General features: G+C 37.4%; 2 protein-coding genes across 14 annotated transcripts; both read left to right on the top strand.

Annotated features, from left to right (window-relative positions):
• Positions 1-755: 755 nt before the first annotated feature.
• On the top strand, positions 756-12,846 carry LOC129575236 (plexin-B). Of its 13 annotated transcripts, none has more exons than XM_055458349.1 (14): positions 756-1,254; positions 2,608-2,831; positions 3,158-4,840; positions 5,138-5,440; positions 5,600-6,202; positions 6,322-6,792; positions 6,912-7,480; positions 7,621-9,057; positions 9,186-10,337; positions 10,512-10,692; positions 10,827-11,003; positions 11,139-11,326; positions 11,400-11,449; positions 11,540-12,846. In XM_055458349.1, exons 3-12 carry the CDS (start codon positions 3,368-3,370, stop codon positions 11,244-11,246), a joined length of 6,474 nt encoding a protein of 2,157 aa, XP_055314324.1. In that variant the 5' UTR covers positions 756-1,254; positions 2,608-2,831; positions 3,158-3,367; the 3' UTR covers positions 11,247-11,326; positions 11,400-11,449; positions 11,540-12,846. The 13 variants fall into 13 exon arrangements, with proteins under 13 accessions (XP_055314324.1, XP_055314317.1, XP_055314315.1 ...); XM_055458342.1 differs by having other exon boundaries at positions 1,089-1,254; positions 2,613-2,831; positions 11,543-12,846; XM_055458340.1 differs by having other exon boundaries at positions 1,089-1,254; positions 2,613-2,831.
• Positions 12,847-13,266: 420 nt separating this feature from the next.
• Positions 13,267-15,055, top strand: LOC129575134 (28S ribosomal protein S31, mitochondrial). Its single transcript, XM_055458070.1, has 5 exons — positions 13,267-13,870; positions 13,984-14,064; positions 14,169-14,252; positions 14,329-14,561; positions 14,690-15,055. The coding sequence occupies exons 1-5, from the start codon at positions 13,419-13,421 to the stop codon at positions 14,968-14,970; spliced, it is 1,131 nt and encodes a 376-aa protein (XP_055314045.1). The 5' UTR covers positions 13,267-13,418; the 3' UTR covers positions 14,971-15,055.
• Positions 15,056-20,194: the final 5,139 nt, after the last annotated feature.

Below are 20,194 nucleotides of genomic sequence, written 5' to 3'. Positions count from 1 at the left end.
CAGCGAGTAAAAAATTAACGCGAATCATATACAGCCCCATTGATTCGAATTGCAAACTGTACAATACGAAGGAGGAAAAAAAAAATTTCCGAATTTTGTCCACTGAATGAGAGTGTCATAAGCTGGCTCTGCTATCCTGTGTGTGCGAGTCGGGAGCACAAAAACTTTGCTTCTATCGCTCTCGTTTTGTACTGCTGCTGCTGACATTCCACATGCTGCTGCACATTTTTGTGTGATTGTACATTCGAAACTTTTTGGTTGTCTCCATAGCATTCGCACAGGCCATATCGACCAATACGCATGCAATTCGTGCAGCAGAGCCAAATGAAAAAAATAAACAAAAAGTCACCGACTCGATATGCAAGCAGCAGCGCAGCAACGACGACGGCGATGGCAACAACAGCAGCACAGCATACAAAACGAATGGTAGAAGCAAAACGAAGAAAATCCTCTCCACAATTTTTGAGACCTTTGCCATCTTTCAATCCATTTACACATATACACACACACGCGGGCGCATATAGATGTGTATAGATGTCTATGGTATTACTCATTCGAAGTGGCACTGCATCAGATGGAATTGCTATATTCTATATACAATATAAGAATGTTGTTGGCGAGATATGAGTACGGGTGAATGAGCGAATGAGCGAATGAGCAAGCGAGCGAGTGAGTGAGTGAGTGAATAGGTCAGAATGTGTGTGCAGCGTGTGTGTATGTGCATTAACAATATGGCGGCTTAAAAACAACACACAAGTGTAAACAAGTTCTGAGGGTCGGATGCGTAAGCGTGACCGGGACGGCAAACAAAGCAGCTACAGCAGCAGCACCAAAATCTCACTGTTCACGTATGGAAAGAGTGTGCGTATAGCAGCAGCAGACATTCGCCGAATGTGTGAAAGAGAACGAACGTTTCGAATTCAAAAACTGCATACAGAACACAGAGCAGTAGCAGCATAACAGCTCTTGGATTTTGAATGAAATTTTTAGTTTGCTCATTCTTCAATACACACATACATACACCATCATCACCATCACATGCACACAGATATTTCTGTTCTTGTTTCTCTGCGTTTGATATTTCTTCGTCTACGTTATGAATTTGTGTGTTTTTTGCTTCTTCTCTCGCTGTGTTGTTGTTTGTGTGTAGTCGCAGCAGTGTAGAGTGTGTGTTATACTTGGCGTGTTTTTTCCCTTCTTTCTATATTCATCATCACTATCATCATCAATTTCTCTCTGGTCATCGGTCGTGTGGTAAATGGCGAATGAAATATTCGGGTTTAATTTTTTCATTCCTCTCTATCTCTCTCGTTGTGTATCTTGGCTTTGGTTGTCTTGAGTGTTGATTCTTTCTTTCATTTTTTTTTATTCTGTGGTTGTGTTGTTGTTTGATTTCTCATTCACTCACTTCCACTCTATATCTATCTCTTTTCAATATACGCTTCGCAAACATACAGCGAGCACAGCGAGCAGCGCTTCGATACAGAAATCACATCCTTTTCGGTATGTGGCCATCGTTGTCGTTCTTTGTAATTTGACGATTATAAACTGAAAATTCGTCCAAAATTCGTGTTATAGATTTGGTTTTTTTTTTGGTTTCTGTTTCTATCCTGAGTGTGCCGAATGGTGAAAGAAAACTAACATAGAAATAAAAATCATAGAGAAAAACGCGACAAAAACCGAAATCGATTTATTCACGACAAAAAAAGTAAGAAGAAAAAACAACACAAGCAGCAGCACTACTACTATTTGCAAGCAGCGGTGATTTAATTGAGTGCGTTTGGTGGTGATACAAAAAGTGGAATTTCGATAGTTTTCGCTTCGTGACCAATCAACAACAACAACAAAACAACGAGTGTTTTCGTGAATTTGTTTTGATTTCGGTGGAAAATTCAGTGAATAATCATTTACCACACACAATTGAATGTATGCATATACACACACTAAATAACATGCTAAAAGTAATAAAATGCTAAAAAGCAGAAACAAAAACCCAAATACTCCAAACGAAATGCTAGAGAGAGTGTGAAAGAAAAAAAACACATCAAATCCATCGCATTCATTCATATGTAAAACGAAACACGGAGGATTAACAAAAGAAACTGGATACAAGAAAGAAACAAAAACACAATTCCATAGAGAATAAATCAAGTGTAAAGAATAATGTGAAGCATTTTTCGGAGGTATTTTTGTAAGAGTGTATTTGCATGAACAGTTAAATGGATCACCGAGTGTGTTTATTTTTAACTCAACATTAAATCATCAGAGTATAATTAAAAGTGAAGTGAAAAGAAAACCACTGAATAATTGTGCAAATTTCGTAAACAAACATTTTCTATTCTTCATATTGAATTTGAGACATTTTGAAGTGCCGAAAGAAATACTTGGTAGCGAGAGAAAGAGAGAAGAGAAAGACTCTGTGCAAATCAAAACAAATCAATGGTAAAGTGAATTACACATCGAGAGAGATTGACAGAGTGAGAGAGAAGGAGAGAGAGACAGAGAGCGAACCATTTGAAGGGATTCTTATATAGTTCCAATCGGCGCTATTGCCATTTACCACTTTTTTCTCCTCTAAATGTTTCTGTGTCTTCGATTTTTTAAAAGCATAGTTTTAACGACGATACTTATACTCGAATTTGGTGTTGAATAAAAGTTACAACTACTACACGAAAAAAAAACGAGCAGCGAAAAAAAAGAACAGTGAACAGCATAAGAACATACAGACATTATAAGAACGAATGTGTAATCAATGCGGTGCGATGGTGTAAAACTTGTTTATGGTTTCGAGTGCATCAAAATGGACAGCGATTGTCTAGTTTAAATGCAGGGTACGACCAATTTATTGTTCACTTAATATTAAACTTAAATAAGAAAAGGAGTGAAACACACTCGCGAAGAGAAGAAACGCATTTTTTATTTAATGGTCATTTTGTCGTTAAATGACACCAAACGAAAGAGAGACAGAGAGTGAAAGGCAAACAAACCGAAAAAAAATCATCACATATTCAGTTCTTATATGTCGTTATTTTAGACGACGTGATTTTAATATTGGTTTATCGCTGTGTGTTTTATTACATTGTTTGCCTGTGTCCAGAGCACAGTCCTCTTCTGTGTATTTTTATTGATATTTATTGCTTTTGTTTCCCCTATACAGGAGTAACATAAGAGTGCGTTTTTTTTTTGAATGAAAAGGCATTCGGCACGAGCGCATTTCAAAAAGAAGACTGCTTTTTTTTTAAAGAAACGATCACCTGCCATCAGCAAACGGCCACAAAATAATACAACGACGACATAGACAGAGAGAATAGCCCTAGAATTACCGCAAAAATTATGGAATTTTAAACGGTCCGAATTCGATGAGAAAATGCGATATTTATTGTTAGACATATTCCCGTTATTATTACCAAGTCAACCGATCAAGATGAACACATTCGCTAAAATGCATTTTGATGGAAGTTGTAGGCGACAATTGTTCGCTCTGCTTATCATTTTATTGATTACCTGCATGTGCATTGCACCAAGCAATGCTGCAAACAACAAACATTCCGCTAGTACAAAGACTAAAAAAACGTCGGCGTCGTCGTCGTCAGCAGCGACTGCATCGTCATCGGCAGTGGCGGCAACGGCAGTTGAAACTCAACAGTTGTCATCGACAGCCACATCGATCTCGTCACCAAACTACTTATACTCACCGAAAAGCCATTTACTTAAATCAGCATCAGTAACGAGATCCGTCTCACTACCCGTCACATCATCCGATATTTTAGCTCAATACACTCTGCCAAACGGCAGCTACTTCACGCATATGACATTCGATCGACGCAATTCGAATTTGTATGCCGGTGCATCGAATCGAATTTTCAAATTCGATTACAATCTATCGCTACTGGCACAAGCGATAACTGGTCCGAAACAAGATAATCCAATGTGTCATGGCGTTTGTTCGGAAGACACTGAAACGCATGAAACCACCAATCACAACAAAGTGCTGGTGGTCAATGAAGTTGGATCGACGCTCATTACGTGTGGCAGTGTTATGCAAGGCTCGTGCACCATATATCCAACGGAAAAATTTCCAAATTCACCGGAATACAAGGAAATTCCATTGGCGGCCAACGATGAACATGCATCGACGCTGGCATTTATCGGACCATCACGGTATACATCGTGGAGCAAAGAGGATGTTTTATACGTTGGCGCCACATTCACCAATGTCGGTGACTATCGACACGAAGTGCCGGCCATTTCTTCACGCCATTTAAATACACTGGAATTTGCTGAGTACAGTCTCACATCGACCACTGTGCTCAACATTGATGTCAATCATCGTGATCACTTTTTGGTCGACTACAAATATGGATTCAATACCAGTGACTATGCATACTTTGTGATTGTACAGAAAAAATCGCATCTGGTTGAAGAGGCTGGCTATAATACGCGCATTGCACGCGTTTGCGTCAGCGATCAGAATTATAATAGTTACACGGAAATTACGTTGCAATGCAAGAAACGTCTTAGCACGACTGAGAATGATGTCGATGCCACGGAAATTGACTACAATATTTTACGTGATATCAAAGTGACGACAGCCGGACAACGTTTGGCCCAACAAATGGGCATCAAGCGTGATGACCTCGTTTTGGTTGCGGTTTTCTCGCCATCCAAAGAAATTACCAACGAACCACAAGCCAAATCAGCCGTTTGCCTATACAGTTTGAAGGATATTGACGAAACATTCACCGAAAATATTCACATGTGCTTCAATGGCACCATCAAAGATCGTAATATGGGCTACATCTCTGGTACGATTCAAGATGGAAAATGTCCCGTAGCTGGGGTGAGTTTTGGAATCTTTTTAAGTTTTGCTTTGTTAAAGGGAAATTCTTTCATTTTTTTTTGTATTGGCAAGAGAAATTTTTTCCCCGAACGCTTAATTCAAAAACGAAATTCTATTTGGAAATAGAAAAAATCCGCTTCAGAATGAGCCGATTATGATGCAAAACGAATGAAATCTACTCCATAATATACGAATTCCGTTTCAACACAGCAAAGAAAAAAACCTCAATTGAATGCCTGTTGTTTATTTGGCGTAGCATTTAAAAAATTCTGTTTTTACTTTCTCCCTTTGTTGTAGACCACCGGAAATGTGTACAATTTCTGCAATGTTGGCTTGAAAATCAGTGGCGTTTCGCCAATTGTGTCATACTCGCTATTTGATTTCGAAAATGAGTCGATTACATCGGTGACGGCAGCGATAACTGGGCCGCATACATTAGCATTTCTCGGAACGACCAATGGATGGATCAAAAAGGTGCTTATATCTGGCCCCGACCCTGGCGAATATGAGAGCGTTGAAATCGATCCAGGCAATGCCATCCTATCCGATACCATGATGTCACCAAAACAAGACTACCTCTACGTTTTGTCCAAGCATAAGGTAAGCAAATACGCGCTATTTCTCTTATTAGTCTTATTTTTCTGTTGCTCTCTCTCTCTCTCATTCATTCGAACTTATGTGTAAATACGTTCTATTTCACCACTTGCAAACGTTCGTTATATGACCCGAATACTGAAAATTGCTTTATAAAATATTCAGATTACAAAATTGCGTGTGGAGCATTGCAGCATTTATACAAACTGTTCGAGTTGTTTGGAATCACGGGATCCATTCTGCGGTTGGTGTTCACTGGAGAAAAAATGTACCATACGAAATGCATGCCACAAAGATTCATCGAATCAGCGTTGGCTGTCATTGGGTACGGGTCATCAATGTATCGATTTTGAAATGGTACTGCCCAATAAAATACCAATCAATCAAATGACAAGTGTACAGCTTGTCATTCGCATCCTGCCCGAGCTACCCACCAACGCAAAGTACAAATGCGTATTTGGCAATTCAACACCGATTGATGCAACCGTTTTGGAAAATGGTTTGTCATGTCCAACGCCACCGATCATCAATCGTCCAATTATTCCGGCACAAAGTGATCATGTGTTGGTGCCGTTGAGCGTTCGCAGTTCTGAGACCAATAAAGATTTTGTGTCGCGAAGTTTTGCATTTTTCGATTGTTCACGGCATGACACGTGCCGTAAATGTGTGCAAAGCGAATGGAATTGCAATTGGTGTTTGTACGACAATCGATGCGTGCATAATACAACAACCTGCCGGAGTACAACAAGTGTCATCACTGAATCAACGGTTTGTAGCCAATGCAATTTTTTTTTCTGTTTCCTCTTGCATATTGAATTAGTCATGTTTTATGCAAACAATTTTTTTTGATTGATTTGTTTTTTTTTTTCATTGTTTTATTCATTTAGTCGTGCCCACATTATAAACCGAGCGCTAACAATGAACCGATTTTATTGGCGAATCAAGTACCAAAAGAAATTCGATTGGAAATTGAAAATTTACCGCGCCCACTTAGCTCACACACCGGATTCCTGTGCATTGTTAATATCGAAGGTGCACACATGTCATTACCGGCTCGTGTTGAATCGAAAAAATTCATCGTCTGCGAACGAACAACCTATTCATACGAAGCATTGACCAATGAATATGAGGCTCGCGTTGATATCTTGTGGAATCGCAATCATTACATTGATACGGTACCAATTATTTTGTACAAATGCGACGTGCTTGGATCGCATCGAGAACACGCCGATTGCTCGCTGTGCGTTACAAGAGCCGCCAAATATCAGTGCACTTGGTGCGGTAACACCTGCATGTACAATGAGACCTGTGGTGCTGGTATGGCCGTCAATGAATGCCCACGACCTAGAATTGATATGGTGAGTTCATTGTAGTTTTTCTCATTCGAAAATAGAATGTAAACGCATGGAGGTGATTTGGAGTTGAAAAAGAAGTTTTTTTAAAAAACATTTTCATGATGAATTTTCTTTCTCTTCAGATAAAACCATTGAGTGGTCCAATGGAAGGTGGAACGCTAATAACAATCGAAGGTAGTAATTTGGGTATTCGAGCCGAAGATGTGCGCGACAACATTCGAATTGGAAATATTCCGTGTGAATTGGTCAACTATGAGATTTCGGTGAAAATTGAGTGTCGAACTGGGCCAGCTGGCCATGAGATGTCAGCACCGATTAAAGTTGGCAACGAGGCTGGATTCACGGAATCAAGTGTGAAATTCTCATACAAAGACATTCAATTGGATGGACTTTTGCCACAAAGAGGTCCACAGAGTGGCGGTACCAAATTGTCAATCATTGGCAAATGGCTAAACATCGGCTCAAGCATCACTGCTTTCTTGGACAATTATGAATGCGCGGTCAATGGAAGCCAAGCATCATCGTCACAAATCACATGCATCACATCTGCAGCACATCATCCCCAAGAGATTCGCGAACTGACACTCATCATCGATGGGGCCAATCGTACATACACCTGTCGCAACGTACCGCCAACCGCAACGACAGGCGATTTAGAAACTGATTTAGATTTGACTAAGGGTTATAATGGGTAGGTGTTGTTGCTCTTTTAGTTTCTTTTCATTTCTTCTTTTTTTCCACTCACAAAGAAAAAAAAACAGCAAAGGAAAAATGTTGAAAAATTCAAAGATCCCCTTTCTAATCAAAACCGCTCCTATCTTACCAAAACAGTTACTCCGACATGATTGGATGCAGCATTTTCAACTATACTACCGATCCAAGGGTGATGCAAATCAAGCCATTGAAAAGTTTCTCAAGCGGTGGCCGAATGATTACGGTGCACGGAACGAATTTGGATTCAATTCAAAAGCCTGAACTTGAAGTATTCCTGAACGATGAGCTCGTGAACAAATCCGTTTGTACAGTGATAACACCAAATCAAATGGAATGTCCATCTCCAGCTGTGAATGGAAAATTCAATGAATACCGTCGTCAAATCGAAGTGATCCAACAGCAAATGGCATCGGCAATGCCAACCGCATCACTGGACAAGCCAATGAGCTTAAAATCAGTGTCTGGCGAACGACGCAAGCGACAAAATTCGTATGCAGAAAGTTTATACACGACAATCGGCTACTATACCTCAGCGGCGGCAGCGTCAACGCCATGGTCGACACCGATCAGTAGCATTTATGTGGATGGAATCGGAGCCACCTCACCAACAGCGTTGGCCAGTACGAGTTCAGAAGTGGAAAATGACTTGAGCACCAGCAATGACATAGCGGCATCGTTGAAAATCCACGAAACTCAGCTATCGTTGCAAGTCAGTTTTGTAATGGACAATGTTCAATCGGTGCGTGATTTGGATAAACATTTCCAAAATTTGCGCTCGACCATCATTTACGTTGATGATCCCGTATACTTTCCATTCCCGAACAATTTGAAACTGTACAAAGGCGATACGTTGGTGATCGAAGGGGAGAAATTGAATATTGCCAGCGATGAAACCGATGTCAGTGTGACCATCGGTCAAAAGCAGTGTAATGTTACCAGTTTGGCATTGACTCAATTGGTGTGCACACCACCGGAACAACAGCCCGAATCAACGGACGAACTTGGCATCGAAACATCAACCTATTTACCAATGGTGGTAGTACATGTTGGTCGTACCCTTCGATTCCCCATCGGCTATTTGAAGTATGAACTGCTCAAACCATACACATTCTCGCATGCTATCGTTGGCATTGCCATCGGTTGTGCCATTATTGTGTGTCTTTTGTTCGTGATTTTGATTGTGTATCGACGTAAATCGACCCAAGCCGAACGCGAGTATAAACGTATTCAAATTCAAATGGACACACTCGAGAGCAACGTTCGAATGGAGTGCAAGCAAGCATTTGCTGAGTTGCAAACGGATATTGGCTTAACAGCTGATTTGGAAAATTCAGGCATACCAACACTGGATCATATCAGTTATATTATGAAAGTATTCTTCCCGGGCGTATCGGATCATCCGATTTTGAACTCACCGAAATTACGTATTCAAACGTCGAGGACCAATTATGACACGGCCATGATTCAGTTCGAACAATTGATCAACAATAAAGTATTCTTGTTGACATTCATCGATACGCTCGAAGCACAAAAGTCATTCAACATTCGCGATAAGTAAGTTTATTCAATTAATTTTTTTTTGTCGATTTTGAAGAGGTCTCTAAAACACTTGTTCGTTTTGGAATCGACCAATTGCCTTAGTTGATGATTAAATTGAACTAAATGAATTTTCCCATTCACAGAGTAAACGTTGCTTCACTCCTGATGATTGTTCTGATGAATAAAATGGACTATGCCACCGATATTCTGAAATGTTTATTGCTGCGCTTGATTGACAAATCGGTGATGACAAAGCATCCCCAATTGATGTTGCGACGCACGGAAAGTGTTGTTGAAAAGATGCTCACCAATTACATGGCAATTTGCATGTATGACTACTTAAAAGAGTACGCTGGTTCGAGTTTGTACCTGCTATTCAAGGCGATCAAGCATCAAATCGAAAAGGGTTTAGTCGATGCGGTCACCCATGAGGCGCGCTACTCATTGTCCGAGGAAAAATTGTTGCGTGAACAAATTGCCCATAATCTGGTTACCTTACACATCGTTCAAGAGGATTTGGATGAGAAGATCCAATGCAAAGTGCTTGATTGTGATACAATTTCGCAGGTGAAATCAAAAATACTGGATCATTTGTTCAAAAATACACCGTTTTCGATGCGACCATCGATACATGAAGTGGACTTGGAATGGCGTCATGGCCGTGGCGGTCATTTAACACTGCAAGACGAAGACTTAACCACTAAAACGATTGGCGGTCAATGGAAACGTCTTAACACACTGGCACATTATGGTGTAAAAGAGTCGGCGGTCATGTCGTTGATTGTACGTCAATCGAATACCGAAATGTACAACAATTCGTACAATGCAAAACAGCATCAGAATCATGGATACTATATAAACAATTCACAGTCACACATTATTATGAACAATGATTTGGATGGGTTACAGTCGCCGGCCGTGTCTGGCATACGGTATTTCCATTTGGTTAAACCCATGATGTTCGCCACAAACATCGATGATCATCATTTGAACATCAAGAATATGGCAATGTCGATTGGTGTGTTGGGCAGCCAGGGTATGCAAATGCTTGGTTCAGCCGGTGGCGGTGTTAATGATCGTAGCGCCAATAAAACCATTCCAGAAATCTTCCTCACACGACTGCTCGCCACCAAAGGTACCATCCAGAAGTTTGTCGATGACTTTTTCCAAACCATTTTAACTGTGAACGAAGATCTGCCGCCGGCCGTTAAATGGCTTTTCGATTTACTTGATGAGGCTGCACATCGGCATGGCATCGTCGACTGTGAAATTATTCACGCTTGGAAATCGAACAGGTATGGCAATTGTCGTCAACACTGGCGTCGACGTTTTTTATTACTTTTTTTAAAATGAATTTTCATTCGACAATATTGAGCTAAAATATTGAGCTAGGATATTAGAAAAGTTTACTATTTTTGTATTGGGTAGGTCATCATTGGGTTAATTTTTTATATTCTATTTCTTCACAGTTTGCCATTGAGATTTTGGGTGAATTTCATCAAAAATCCCGATTTCATATTTGACATTAACAAAACAGTGACCGTGGACGCATGCCTGAGTGTCATTGCTCAAACATTTATGGACTCATGTTCAACCACCGAGCATCGCTTGGGAAAAGACTCACCGAGTAACAAATTACTCTTTGCCAAGGTAAATATCCCCCATTTTGAAGGGATATTTTTCAGTTTGATTTTTGATTCAACTTTTAATTAAATTCGTGTTTTTAAAACGAATCATATTTGGACACTGGTTTGTAACCATTTGTAATTTTCATTTGTCCATAGGACATACCGCAGTACCGTGAAATGGTAAAGCAATTTTACCGTGACGTAGCTCAACTTCCTCAAATCAGTGATCATGCCATCAGCAGTATAATGCAACAACTTTCAACCAACGATGAATTTGATACCATCGCCGCATTGAAGGAGCTATACATTTATGTGACGAAATACAGGGATCAGGTACGTTAAAAATTTCTCTTTTTTGTCTTAAAATTTTATTTCGTGTCTGCAAGGCGGTATTTCTTCGTGTTATTTATTTTTCATGATTTTTCCTTATTCTAATTGGTTTAAAATTGTTCTATTCATCAATGGCAGATTCTCGATGCATTGAACAACGATGCCAACTGCATAAAGGGTCATTTGGCCCATAAACTGGAGAATGTTGCATGCACGCTGGAAGGTGAAGAGACGTCAGCCTGCTGACAACAAGAGTCGCAACCAGCCAAAACTATGCCACAGCAAACGAAATATCGCAGCGGCCATAACCATCAAATGAATGCAACGTGAGTATAATGCGGTTCAGTTGAAATTAAACGAATAAATCTAATCTAAGAGCAATTTGGAATGTCATTGCAGAAGCCGAAGGCGTAGACGGTCTGGTATGGAGGATACTGATTTAGGAGAAGGTACGTTTGGTTTTATTAAAAAAAAAAAAGTATTTAAGAAGAAATTCAAATTAAATATGAATTTTATTCACGTTTTACCCTTAATTCCAGAAGCCGATGACGATTCTTCGCGCAAGAGTGATAGAAGCGAAGACAGTGATTTCGAAATAGACGATATTTACATAAAGAAACAATTAATATTCGGTAACAAATAGATATTGATGTAGCTGGACAAGTGCATTTTGTTAAGAGAATAAAAAGAAAAACAGAAAAAATCGCTCAACAGAACTGAAACCGTTTGGAACAGAGAGAATCGACAGTCAGGGGATCAAATGAGGGAAAACAAATCGGTTGAGATAAGACGATAGAAACAGCAAATGAACGAACGAAAGAGCGAGCGTTTTGTTCCTAGGGCTAGCGCAAAGTTTGCAAATCTACCACAAAAAAGCTGCTCCACAACACAAGTGTCCACCTTTAAGCATAGATTTTTTTAGGCTTAGTGTATTGAGATCAAATATTTTATTCAATGAATGTATACTATACAACACATCTTTTGTTGGTTTGTTTCTGTCATCTCTCTCAAAAATGTGGATTTTAAGCTAAAAAAAACATAAATTCTTCATTATTTTTCTTTTCTTGACGCATAGAAAAAGAAAACTGTGTAAAATAATTTTATTTTTAAGCGATATATTTAGTTTTGACTTATAGTCGTGCCACCGTGACAAAAAAACAAACAAACAAACAAATGGTTAACGCAACGTTTTCAAGACAGGCGAATAAATTTTTGCGAATTATTTACCGTATTCAGTTATAATTAAACAAAACAAAAACTATATGTAGATCGTATGTATTACCGATTTGATTGATTGATATATTAAATGTAAAGAAGGAGAAAAAGGTGAGGAAGGAGAAAAAAACAAATTTTAGACATTAGCGTGCTTTTACGAAATATACTTATCACTAATTTCTTTGATGTGAACCATGAATGTAATTGCTATAAAAAGAAAATTGAACGCTAAAAGCCCCTCCGCCACTATCGAAATTGATACAAAACAAAATTTATTAGTCACAACCATTGGAATCGATGTCGATGATACCACAACACACAACTCATACCACATCGTTGAAAATATATTTATGAATCGAAAACGATATCGATATTCTCTGTCAATCATTTTACCGTATTTAATATTTAAGCAAAATGCTCACAAATTCATTTTAAAATTAGAATTCTTCTTCTCTTTTTTTTTGTTCATTGTATTTGCCACGGCATTTTTACAACAAAAACAAACTTCGATCAAAATCGAGTTTTAATTAGAAAAATTCAAAAACAACAAAAAAACACATATATTTTTACTCTAAAAATTATATAAATAAAAACGGCGAATGCAAGAAATTTATTGCGACAAAAATTTAAACGGCGTGGTTTTATTGATTTTTGTTTCTTTTTTTGTGTAAGTGGGATGGATGGTTTTGTCTAAATCATTAAGCCCAAAGACGAATTCAGCAAATTGAGAATTTATCATTCAAAAAGAACATTTTTTTCATTTCAATCATTTGTTTTCACGCTCTAGATGCCCTCAAGCTCGAACTTTTTCCGCTTCAGCATGTTGAAATTCATTTTTCGTTGAAAAATGGCAGAAATCACTTTCGATTCAAATTGTTTTGAACTCCTTATTTTTTTTTCTAATTTTAAATGTTAGGAATTGTTTTCTAACGCCAAAATAGAGCAAAATGAAAAATGTTACCAATTTTTCGAATTTTCCGCCACACATCTCCTTTTCACACTGACGTTTCTCGCATGAATCGTTTTTACATTGGTATTAGTAGCAGTACTTCACGCATTCTTGCAGAAAACCTAACCTCAACTATGAATGATAGTGATAGGCCACTTTTTGTATGTTTTCGGTAAACATTTAATTAAAATTGTAAATTCAAAGTGAACCTTCGTGAAAAAAATTGTTTGTTCGATTGTTTATTGGCGAAAATCATGTCTTTGATTCGTTGCACACAGTTGTTGAGTCGAAAAAATGGTACTTTATTGAATGTGTTCAAACATTCGGCTGTTTACTATTCAGACGACACAAAATCATCAGACGATGGAGGTCAAAATGATACAAAAGCTGCGGCCGACAAGAAAGTTGCAAAGAAAGATGGAAAGCAATCAAAAGCATTTTCGCAGGAGAGTCAAAATCGATTGAATGATTTGCTGAAAAAGTTGTCATCACGTTCATCACTGAGTGTTGTGTCAGAGGTGCAGGGCTCAAAACCGATTGGCTATCGAAAAATCCGGCAAAACCAACGGCTTGACGCAAAAGAACGTAAACCACGTAATATCGCTGATGCGGCTCAAGCTGTTTCGAAGGAGCTCGGCGAAAAGAGGATCAAAGATGAAATTTTGGCACCGTTTGAAGGTGAACAAAAAGGATCAGAGTTTTTAGAGTGAGTTTTTCTACGATCATTTCAGACAAAGCATAAAATTCAGTTAGATTTTAGAGTTGCGTTATAGAGAATTGAAATTAATTCCTAAAACAAATCTCATTCCTTATTTGCAGTGATGTTATTTCAAAGATGAAAACACCAGTACAACGAAGAGACAAACCAGCCCAAGCACCGGTTACTGGTGCATTCACAGCGTATGTCCCAAAATTTATCAATTGCAAATTCGGTTCAAGATGTTATTTTGATTGAATAAAAACATTGAAATGAATTGATTTGTAATATGTAAATTTACTTTCAGTGAAAATACAAAGCGTGAAGTTCCATTCAGGCGTCGAAAGCCATTCGTCAATGCGGTTGAAGAGTTGGAAAAGTTATCGAAGAGGTAAAAAAAATCATTTTCAACTGCAAGATTTCGTTTAAGTGGTGATGGATTTAAAAATCAATTGAATCATTTGCAGAGAACGTCCCACAGCAGAGATCGTTACCGATGTGTTTGCCGGCAAACCGATCGGCATATTCGAATCAGCCGAAAAGCTTGAAAGCAAAGAAGACACACTGAAGACGTGGAAGAAGCTTGAACAACACGATTTACGACTTCGAATGTCAATGGCACCACGAAATTACTTTGAGAAAATGGCCTATTGGACGGAGGAAGGCAAAATTTGGCACTTCCCAATTGATAACGAACAAGGTAAAACACTCATGTCTTCTATGAACCTCCATTTTTTCAATTTTAAATGGGAATTGACAACGTAAATTTTGCAAATTGCAAATTGATCTCGTCCAATCCAACTGCTAATGAACTATTGCTATCAACAGGACTAGATGATGAGCACCAAACATCATTCACGGATCATATATTCCTCGAGGAACATCTTGAACCATGGTGCCCAAAGAGAGGAGCTGTTCGGAATTTTATGGAACTCGTTTGCATCGGATTATCGAAAAATCCATACTTGAGTGTGCAGCAAAAGCGTGAACATATCGAATGGTATCGCAATTACTTTGACGAAAAACGTGACATTCTACAACGAGTCATTGATGCAAACGCCCAAGCCACCAATACTGCTCAAGTCACCGATGGCACGAAGAGCACATAGATTGTTCCGTAGATCATAGCTAGAATAAATTAAGATTCAAAGGTGCTTCTCAAGGACTTGTATAAAATAAAATGTTTGAAATGAATTATTTAATTTGTACTTGTTTGCCCATGCATAAATATTGCCCAGTTGATTGTCTAAAAACCAAAAATCCTATTTTCTGTAGTTGGTTTCAATTGTAGGTAATACTTTTATTGTCATTAAGTACCTACCTTATGTTTTTTTCATTTATTTCATGATTTTTTGTTATAACTTTACTTTCGAGATGTGTAATCTTGTGTATGCAAATGACTTAAGCAAGCATTGCATGACAACTGAGTCATTATTTTGCCACTTAATTCTTTACCAAATTAGAACATATTTCAGTGCATGTTTAATCTGTGTTAGACATTTTCAACGATACTCGTAAAACACAAAGGACGCTAACCAAATCAATGGAAGACCAAACGTTTGACTTCTTCTAAATGAAAGACAGGCGGTTCATAGTAACGTCATGAATCTTTAATTCAAATAAGCAATTAGATGTATATGGTTTTTGTATATGCGGAAGGCATTTCACAAACAGAAATTAACAGAAGAAGTAGAAAAAGCAAATAAGAAATAAACAGTTTACGAATAATTTTTTATGCGGACACGGAAATATATGTCAGTGATGACAACGACGGAGGGACTTATTAGATGCCCAACGCCCCCCAGGTGTCCGGGCCGACGATGCCGTCATCATCGAGTCCGGAGCGCCGCTGGAACTCCTTCACGGCTGCAACAGATGCATAGCCGTATATGCCATCGACAACGAGTTGACCTGCGTAGAGCGGATAGTGTGTCTTTAGGTGGTTTTGAAGGTCAGTCACATCTTGGCCGCTTGCTCCCTGTCGAAGGGTCGGTCGGCTTGTTGCTTGAAAAAGAAAATTTTCAAAATTTACGCTCTTTTATTTAATAAAAAAGAATTTGATTTTTTCGCAATTCTATCCCTTGTAAGTTGACTTTAAGTCAGTTAATTTGGGACAAATAGAATACAAATGAAGTCACATTGAATCACATTGAATTGAAATCATGACAGGGAAAAATCATGAACTCATTAAGATGACTTTAAGCGGCTATAATCACTTTCAGTCAACGTAACGTTCACTCAAAAGGTGATTTTAATTGATTAAACATTACAATTGACTTGAACTAACTTAATGTGACTAAATTTATATTCAATTTCGTTCCAAATTAATCGGTTGATAAAATCAATATATTTCCACAAGGGATAGTTTCGAAGACTTTTTCTCAATGAATTTAAAAAAAATGCAACTTAATAAGCTTTTAATTTTCACTGCTCAAATAGGTATTTCGGAAGCAATAATATTCTTTGAAGTCACTTACCGGCACATGAAAATACAGCAAATAAAATTACTGCTACACAGAGTGCGATGGATTTTGAATTCATTTTTTCACGTTTTTCTTATTTCTTTTAAATTTGAATGTGCACTCGTTTGAAGGCGAATAGGTACTGTTGTTTTGAAATTATATCCAAGGAGTATTTATAGTTATCAGCTCACCTTTAATATATATACAATGCATATGAGCGAAGAAAGAGAATGTGCAAGGGGTGAACGAATTTTGGTGTTGTTCCTTTGCATTCATTTATTTTCTTCTGCGGCGTAGCTATACCCTGTGAACCGTTTCTATATACAGTCATGGAAATTTAATTAGGACCGGAATTGAAATTTCAGTTTTTTCCCATTAATTCTGTTATTTTACAAAAAAATATTCATGAAATGATGTTTATGAGAATATTTGAAGTTTTCATAAATGGACTAGACTATCAATTTCATTATTTTCGGTAATGGATATCATTTATTGATGAAATTGCCCAAAAACTGCGGGAAAAATAATTAAGACCTTCCATACAAAAAATGACAAAATTTTTCGAAAAATCGGAAAATTTATCATTTGTTTGACAAAATTCACTCCACCGATGGTCGTATTCAATTGAAATACACCTTTTCCACATTACCATTTAATAGATTCCAAATTTCTTAACAAATTCAAAAAGTTACAGACCAAACTAAACTTTATAGCATTTTTTGTATGAAAAATCGTGGAAGAATCATAGTTTGGTCTGTAACCGTTTTGCATAAGAATAATCCATATTTTGGAGAATCACTTCAAATTATGAATAATTCATTTGGGATTCATCTGGTTTTCCATCCTATTACAAGTCAATAAAATGGAAAATGAAAATAAACTCATAGTTGAATATGGGGTTTTTCTCTATTTATCGTGACACATAACATTTATCAAAATTATTCACAAATAAAAAAATTGCGCATTAAATGGTTAATGGAAGTCATTTATTTAACCATACACATGTTACAAGTCAAAAAGTTTGCCATTTGTTGCTGCATTCAATTTTGCAGTGAAACAATGAACGAATTGTGCACTTTTCGGTTCAACATTGCATGAATCAACAATGCTTCCACTTATTCCAACAAAATCTTCGCATTCGGTTATCATTTGAGCGGTTGGAATTTTGGCATTTTCATCATACCATTCACGTATTTTTGCCAGGGGTGTCTTGACTAGCTTTCCAACGAAAATCTAAAATGAGTGGAAAATGTTTAGTTCACATGCAATTACAGGTTTGATTCGATGTTGGTTTGGACTATTTAATTTGCTCACCAAGGGATTTGACCAACAGCAAAGGAAATCATTCTGCTCTTTAGTCAAAATGTGATCCTAAGTGAAAAAAGGTGGAGAAGAAATTAAAAATCGATTTCTTCATAATAAAAAAGATGCGCTATTACAAGACATCATTTCACTTACTGGTTCCTCTTTCTTCAATTCAACCATTTGTTCATTGGTTAAGTTGGAAATCGAACAGCAATAATTAACGAACGCCCGACGTGCTACCTATTTCGAAAAGGAAGTTCAAATAAGGTTATTCTGTTTCTAGCGATTTGATCGAGTTCATTTAACCCTTTGACGACCTTTGGGACACATATGTCCCATTTTGTTTTTCGTCAATAATTTCCACATTTTTAGACCGATTTCGATAAAATTGGTTTCTTTTGAAAGAGAATGAATGTAGCTACCAGATAGTACCATAATATTGGATATTTTACATCACTGTGCTCAAATAGAACACTTCAAAGTCGAAAAATCTTAACTTTTTTTTCAAATTCCGCCAAACCCTATATAATTTGAAGGGTACAATTTTTAAAGCTGAAAATTGGAAATGTTGTACGGAGTGTCTGTTACTTTCTAAGGATAATCGCCTTTTCTACAAAAAATTTTGTTTCAAATTTTTATTGCTTTTGGCGTGATGGGACATATGTGTCCCATTGGTCGGTAAAGGTAAATAATTACCACTGATTTCCCTGTATTTCAACCACTTTTTGCGAATTTCGAAACACACAAATTTACAAAAAGATCGTTAAATTCGTGATTAAATGGGCACAACAAAGCATGATTCAAACCATTTTTGGTTTAAAACGATTCTATAAATTTTAAAAATGGAAAAGATTTTACACGTAGTTCTTATGGGAGACATGTTTTTTTCATAGAAAAATAAAGGTAAATAGTTACCTTTACCGACCAATGGAACACATATGTCCCATCATTTTTTTCATATTTGCAATTAAAAAAATTAATTTTTGATAACACTTTTGCTAATATTTTTGGGGTCGCTGAGCACGAATCTGCAATCAGAATTGCAAAATTCCCAGCCGTTCAGTTTTGGTCGTCAAAGGGTTAAGCAAATTTCTCACGTCTATCGGCCCATTGCACGTAGCGGCAGCGTTGGCACTGCAAATGATAACGGCAATCAACAAAATGGTTTTCAAACGGACAATTTATTTCACTCCAGAGTTTATGAAAGTTTTAGCTAATGAACTTGATTGATGAATTTTGGAGTGAGTCTCACTGCTTTTTTAGATAGACAATTTGAACCGAATTTCGTTTTCCAACATTGTTTACGATTTGGAGGCACACACTTCTCTCTGGAAAACTAATATATTTAGAATTTTCCATTAATTACGTCTTGTTTTTGCACCTCTGTGACCATGGCTATTTCTAATAAACATAATGAAATAATGATTTCATTAAAAATTGAAGTCGCATTTTCACACATGTGATGAGTTCAAGAAATTAATAGATTATGATTATTGAATGGGATATTCATACTTTTACCTCGCCTTTGAAGCAGTTAAGTCACCATTGGTGGCCCTTCGAGCATTCAATATGACTATCACATCCGTCGTTTGTCGACAAGGTCGATTCTTCAAAAGAACAGCTGAACAAAAGTGGCTGCTTGGAATTAAAAGATATGTACGATAGTGAAGAATTTGTTTCTGTTCTCAATGCATAAAAGTTCCAAACGCATTTTTGATCCTTGGATGAAATTTCTTCAGAAAAATTTGAAGCACAAATCATTTCGTCTCGAAAATATGATCACTCTAAGTAAAATTTATTACCAACCATCAGTGTTCAAACTCAGATTGGACGGCGTAACTGTGTGATGTTAATTATTTCTTCGCGTCTACTGTCGCCGGCTGTGATGTTGGACATATAATTTTTATGTTTGTTCTGAGAAGAAGGATTGTATTTCATTTCTTTTCATATTTCGTAACAATCCAACAATGCTCCCAAATTTAAAGGCAATTAAAAAAAAAGCAATAAACGTTCAGTCCAATTCGTTTTGCTTGAAGAAAACAATCTTAGAAGCGACATAAGTGAATGTTATTCATTTCCAGATATTGAACCGAATTGTTTGTGTTTTATTTTACGTTCGTTCGTATGAGAGTGTCGCGCATATGCGAAGTCCGCGACTGGAACCGAAGAGAAACGATTTGCGTGCAACGATCGCTCAATATATGTACAGTGTACAGTGTACAGTGTACACTGGGTGATAAAAATGTCTAAGTATTGCACGAACGCTTTCTCGTCGATTCTAAAAGCAGGGTGTATGCGCGAAAACCATATCTTTTATATTGAGAGAAACCTGACTGCCAGCGACATCTATGTGCCTTTCAGGCGCAATGTATTGGTATATGTTTGACAGATTAGTCAAGAACCATTTCTAGCAAAGTTACAAACAAAAATCAGTTTGATATTTGGGGTATGGCGAAAACGAAAAACCTTTTCACTTTCTATTACAGCAATTAGGCCAACAATAATTTCAAAAGATTGTTCACATGTCATATTTTCAGAACAATTGGAATATATTTCATTCAGATTG

The sequence above is a fragment of the Sitodiplosis mosellana genome, unplaced genomic scaffold (genome assembly GCF_009176505.1).
Source record: "Sitodiplosis mosellana isolate CC-2019 unplaced genomic scaffold, AAFC_SMos_1.0 Smas_scaffold_6166, whole genome shotgun sequence".
NCBI classification, from domain to species: domain Eukaryota; kingdom Metazoa; phylum Arthropoda; class Insecta; order Diptera; family Cecidomyiidae; genus Sitodiplosis; species Sitodiplosis mosellana.
This window is presented reverse-complemented; position numbering and strand designations above follow the sequence as displayed.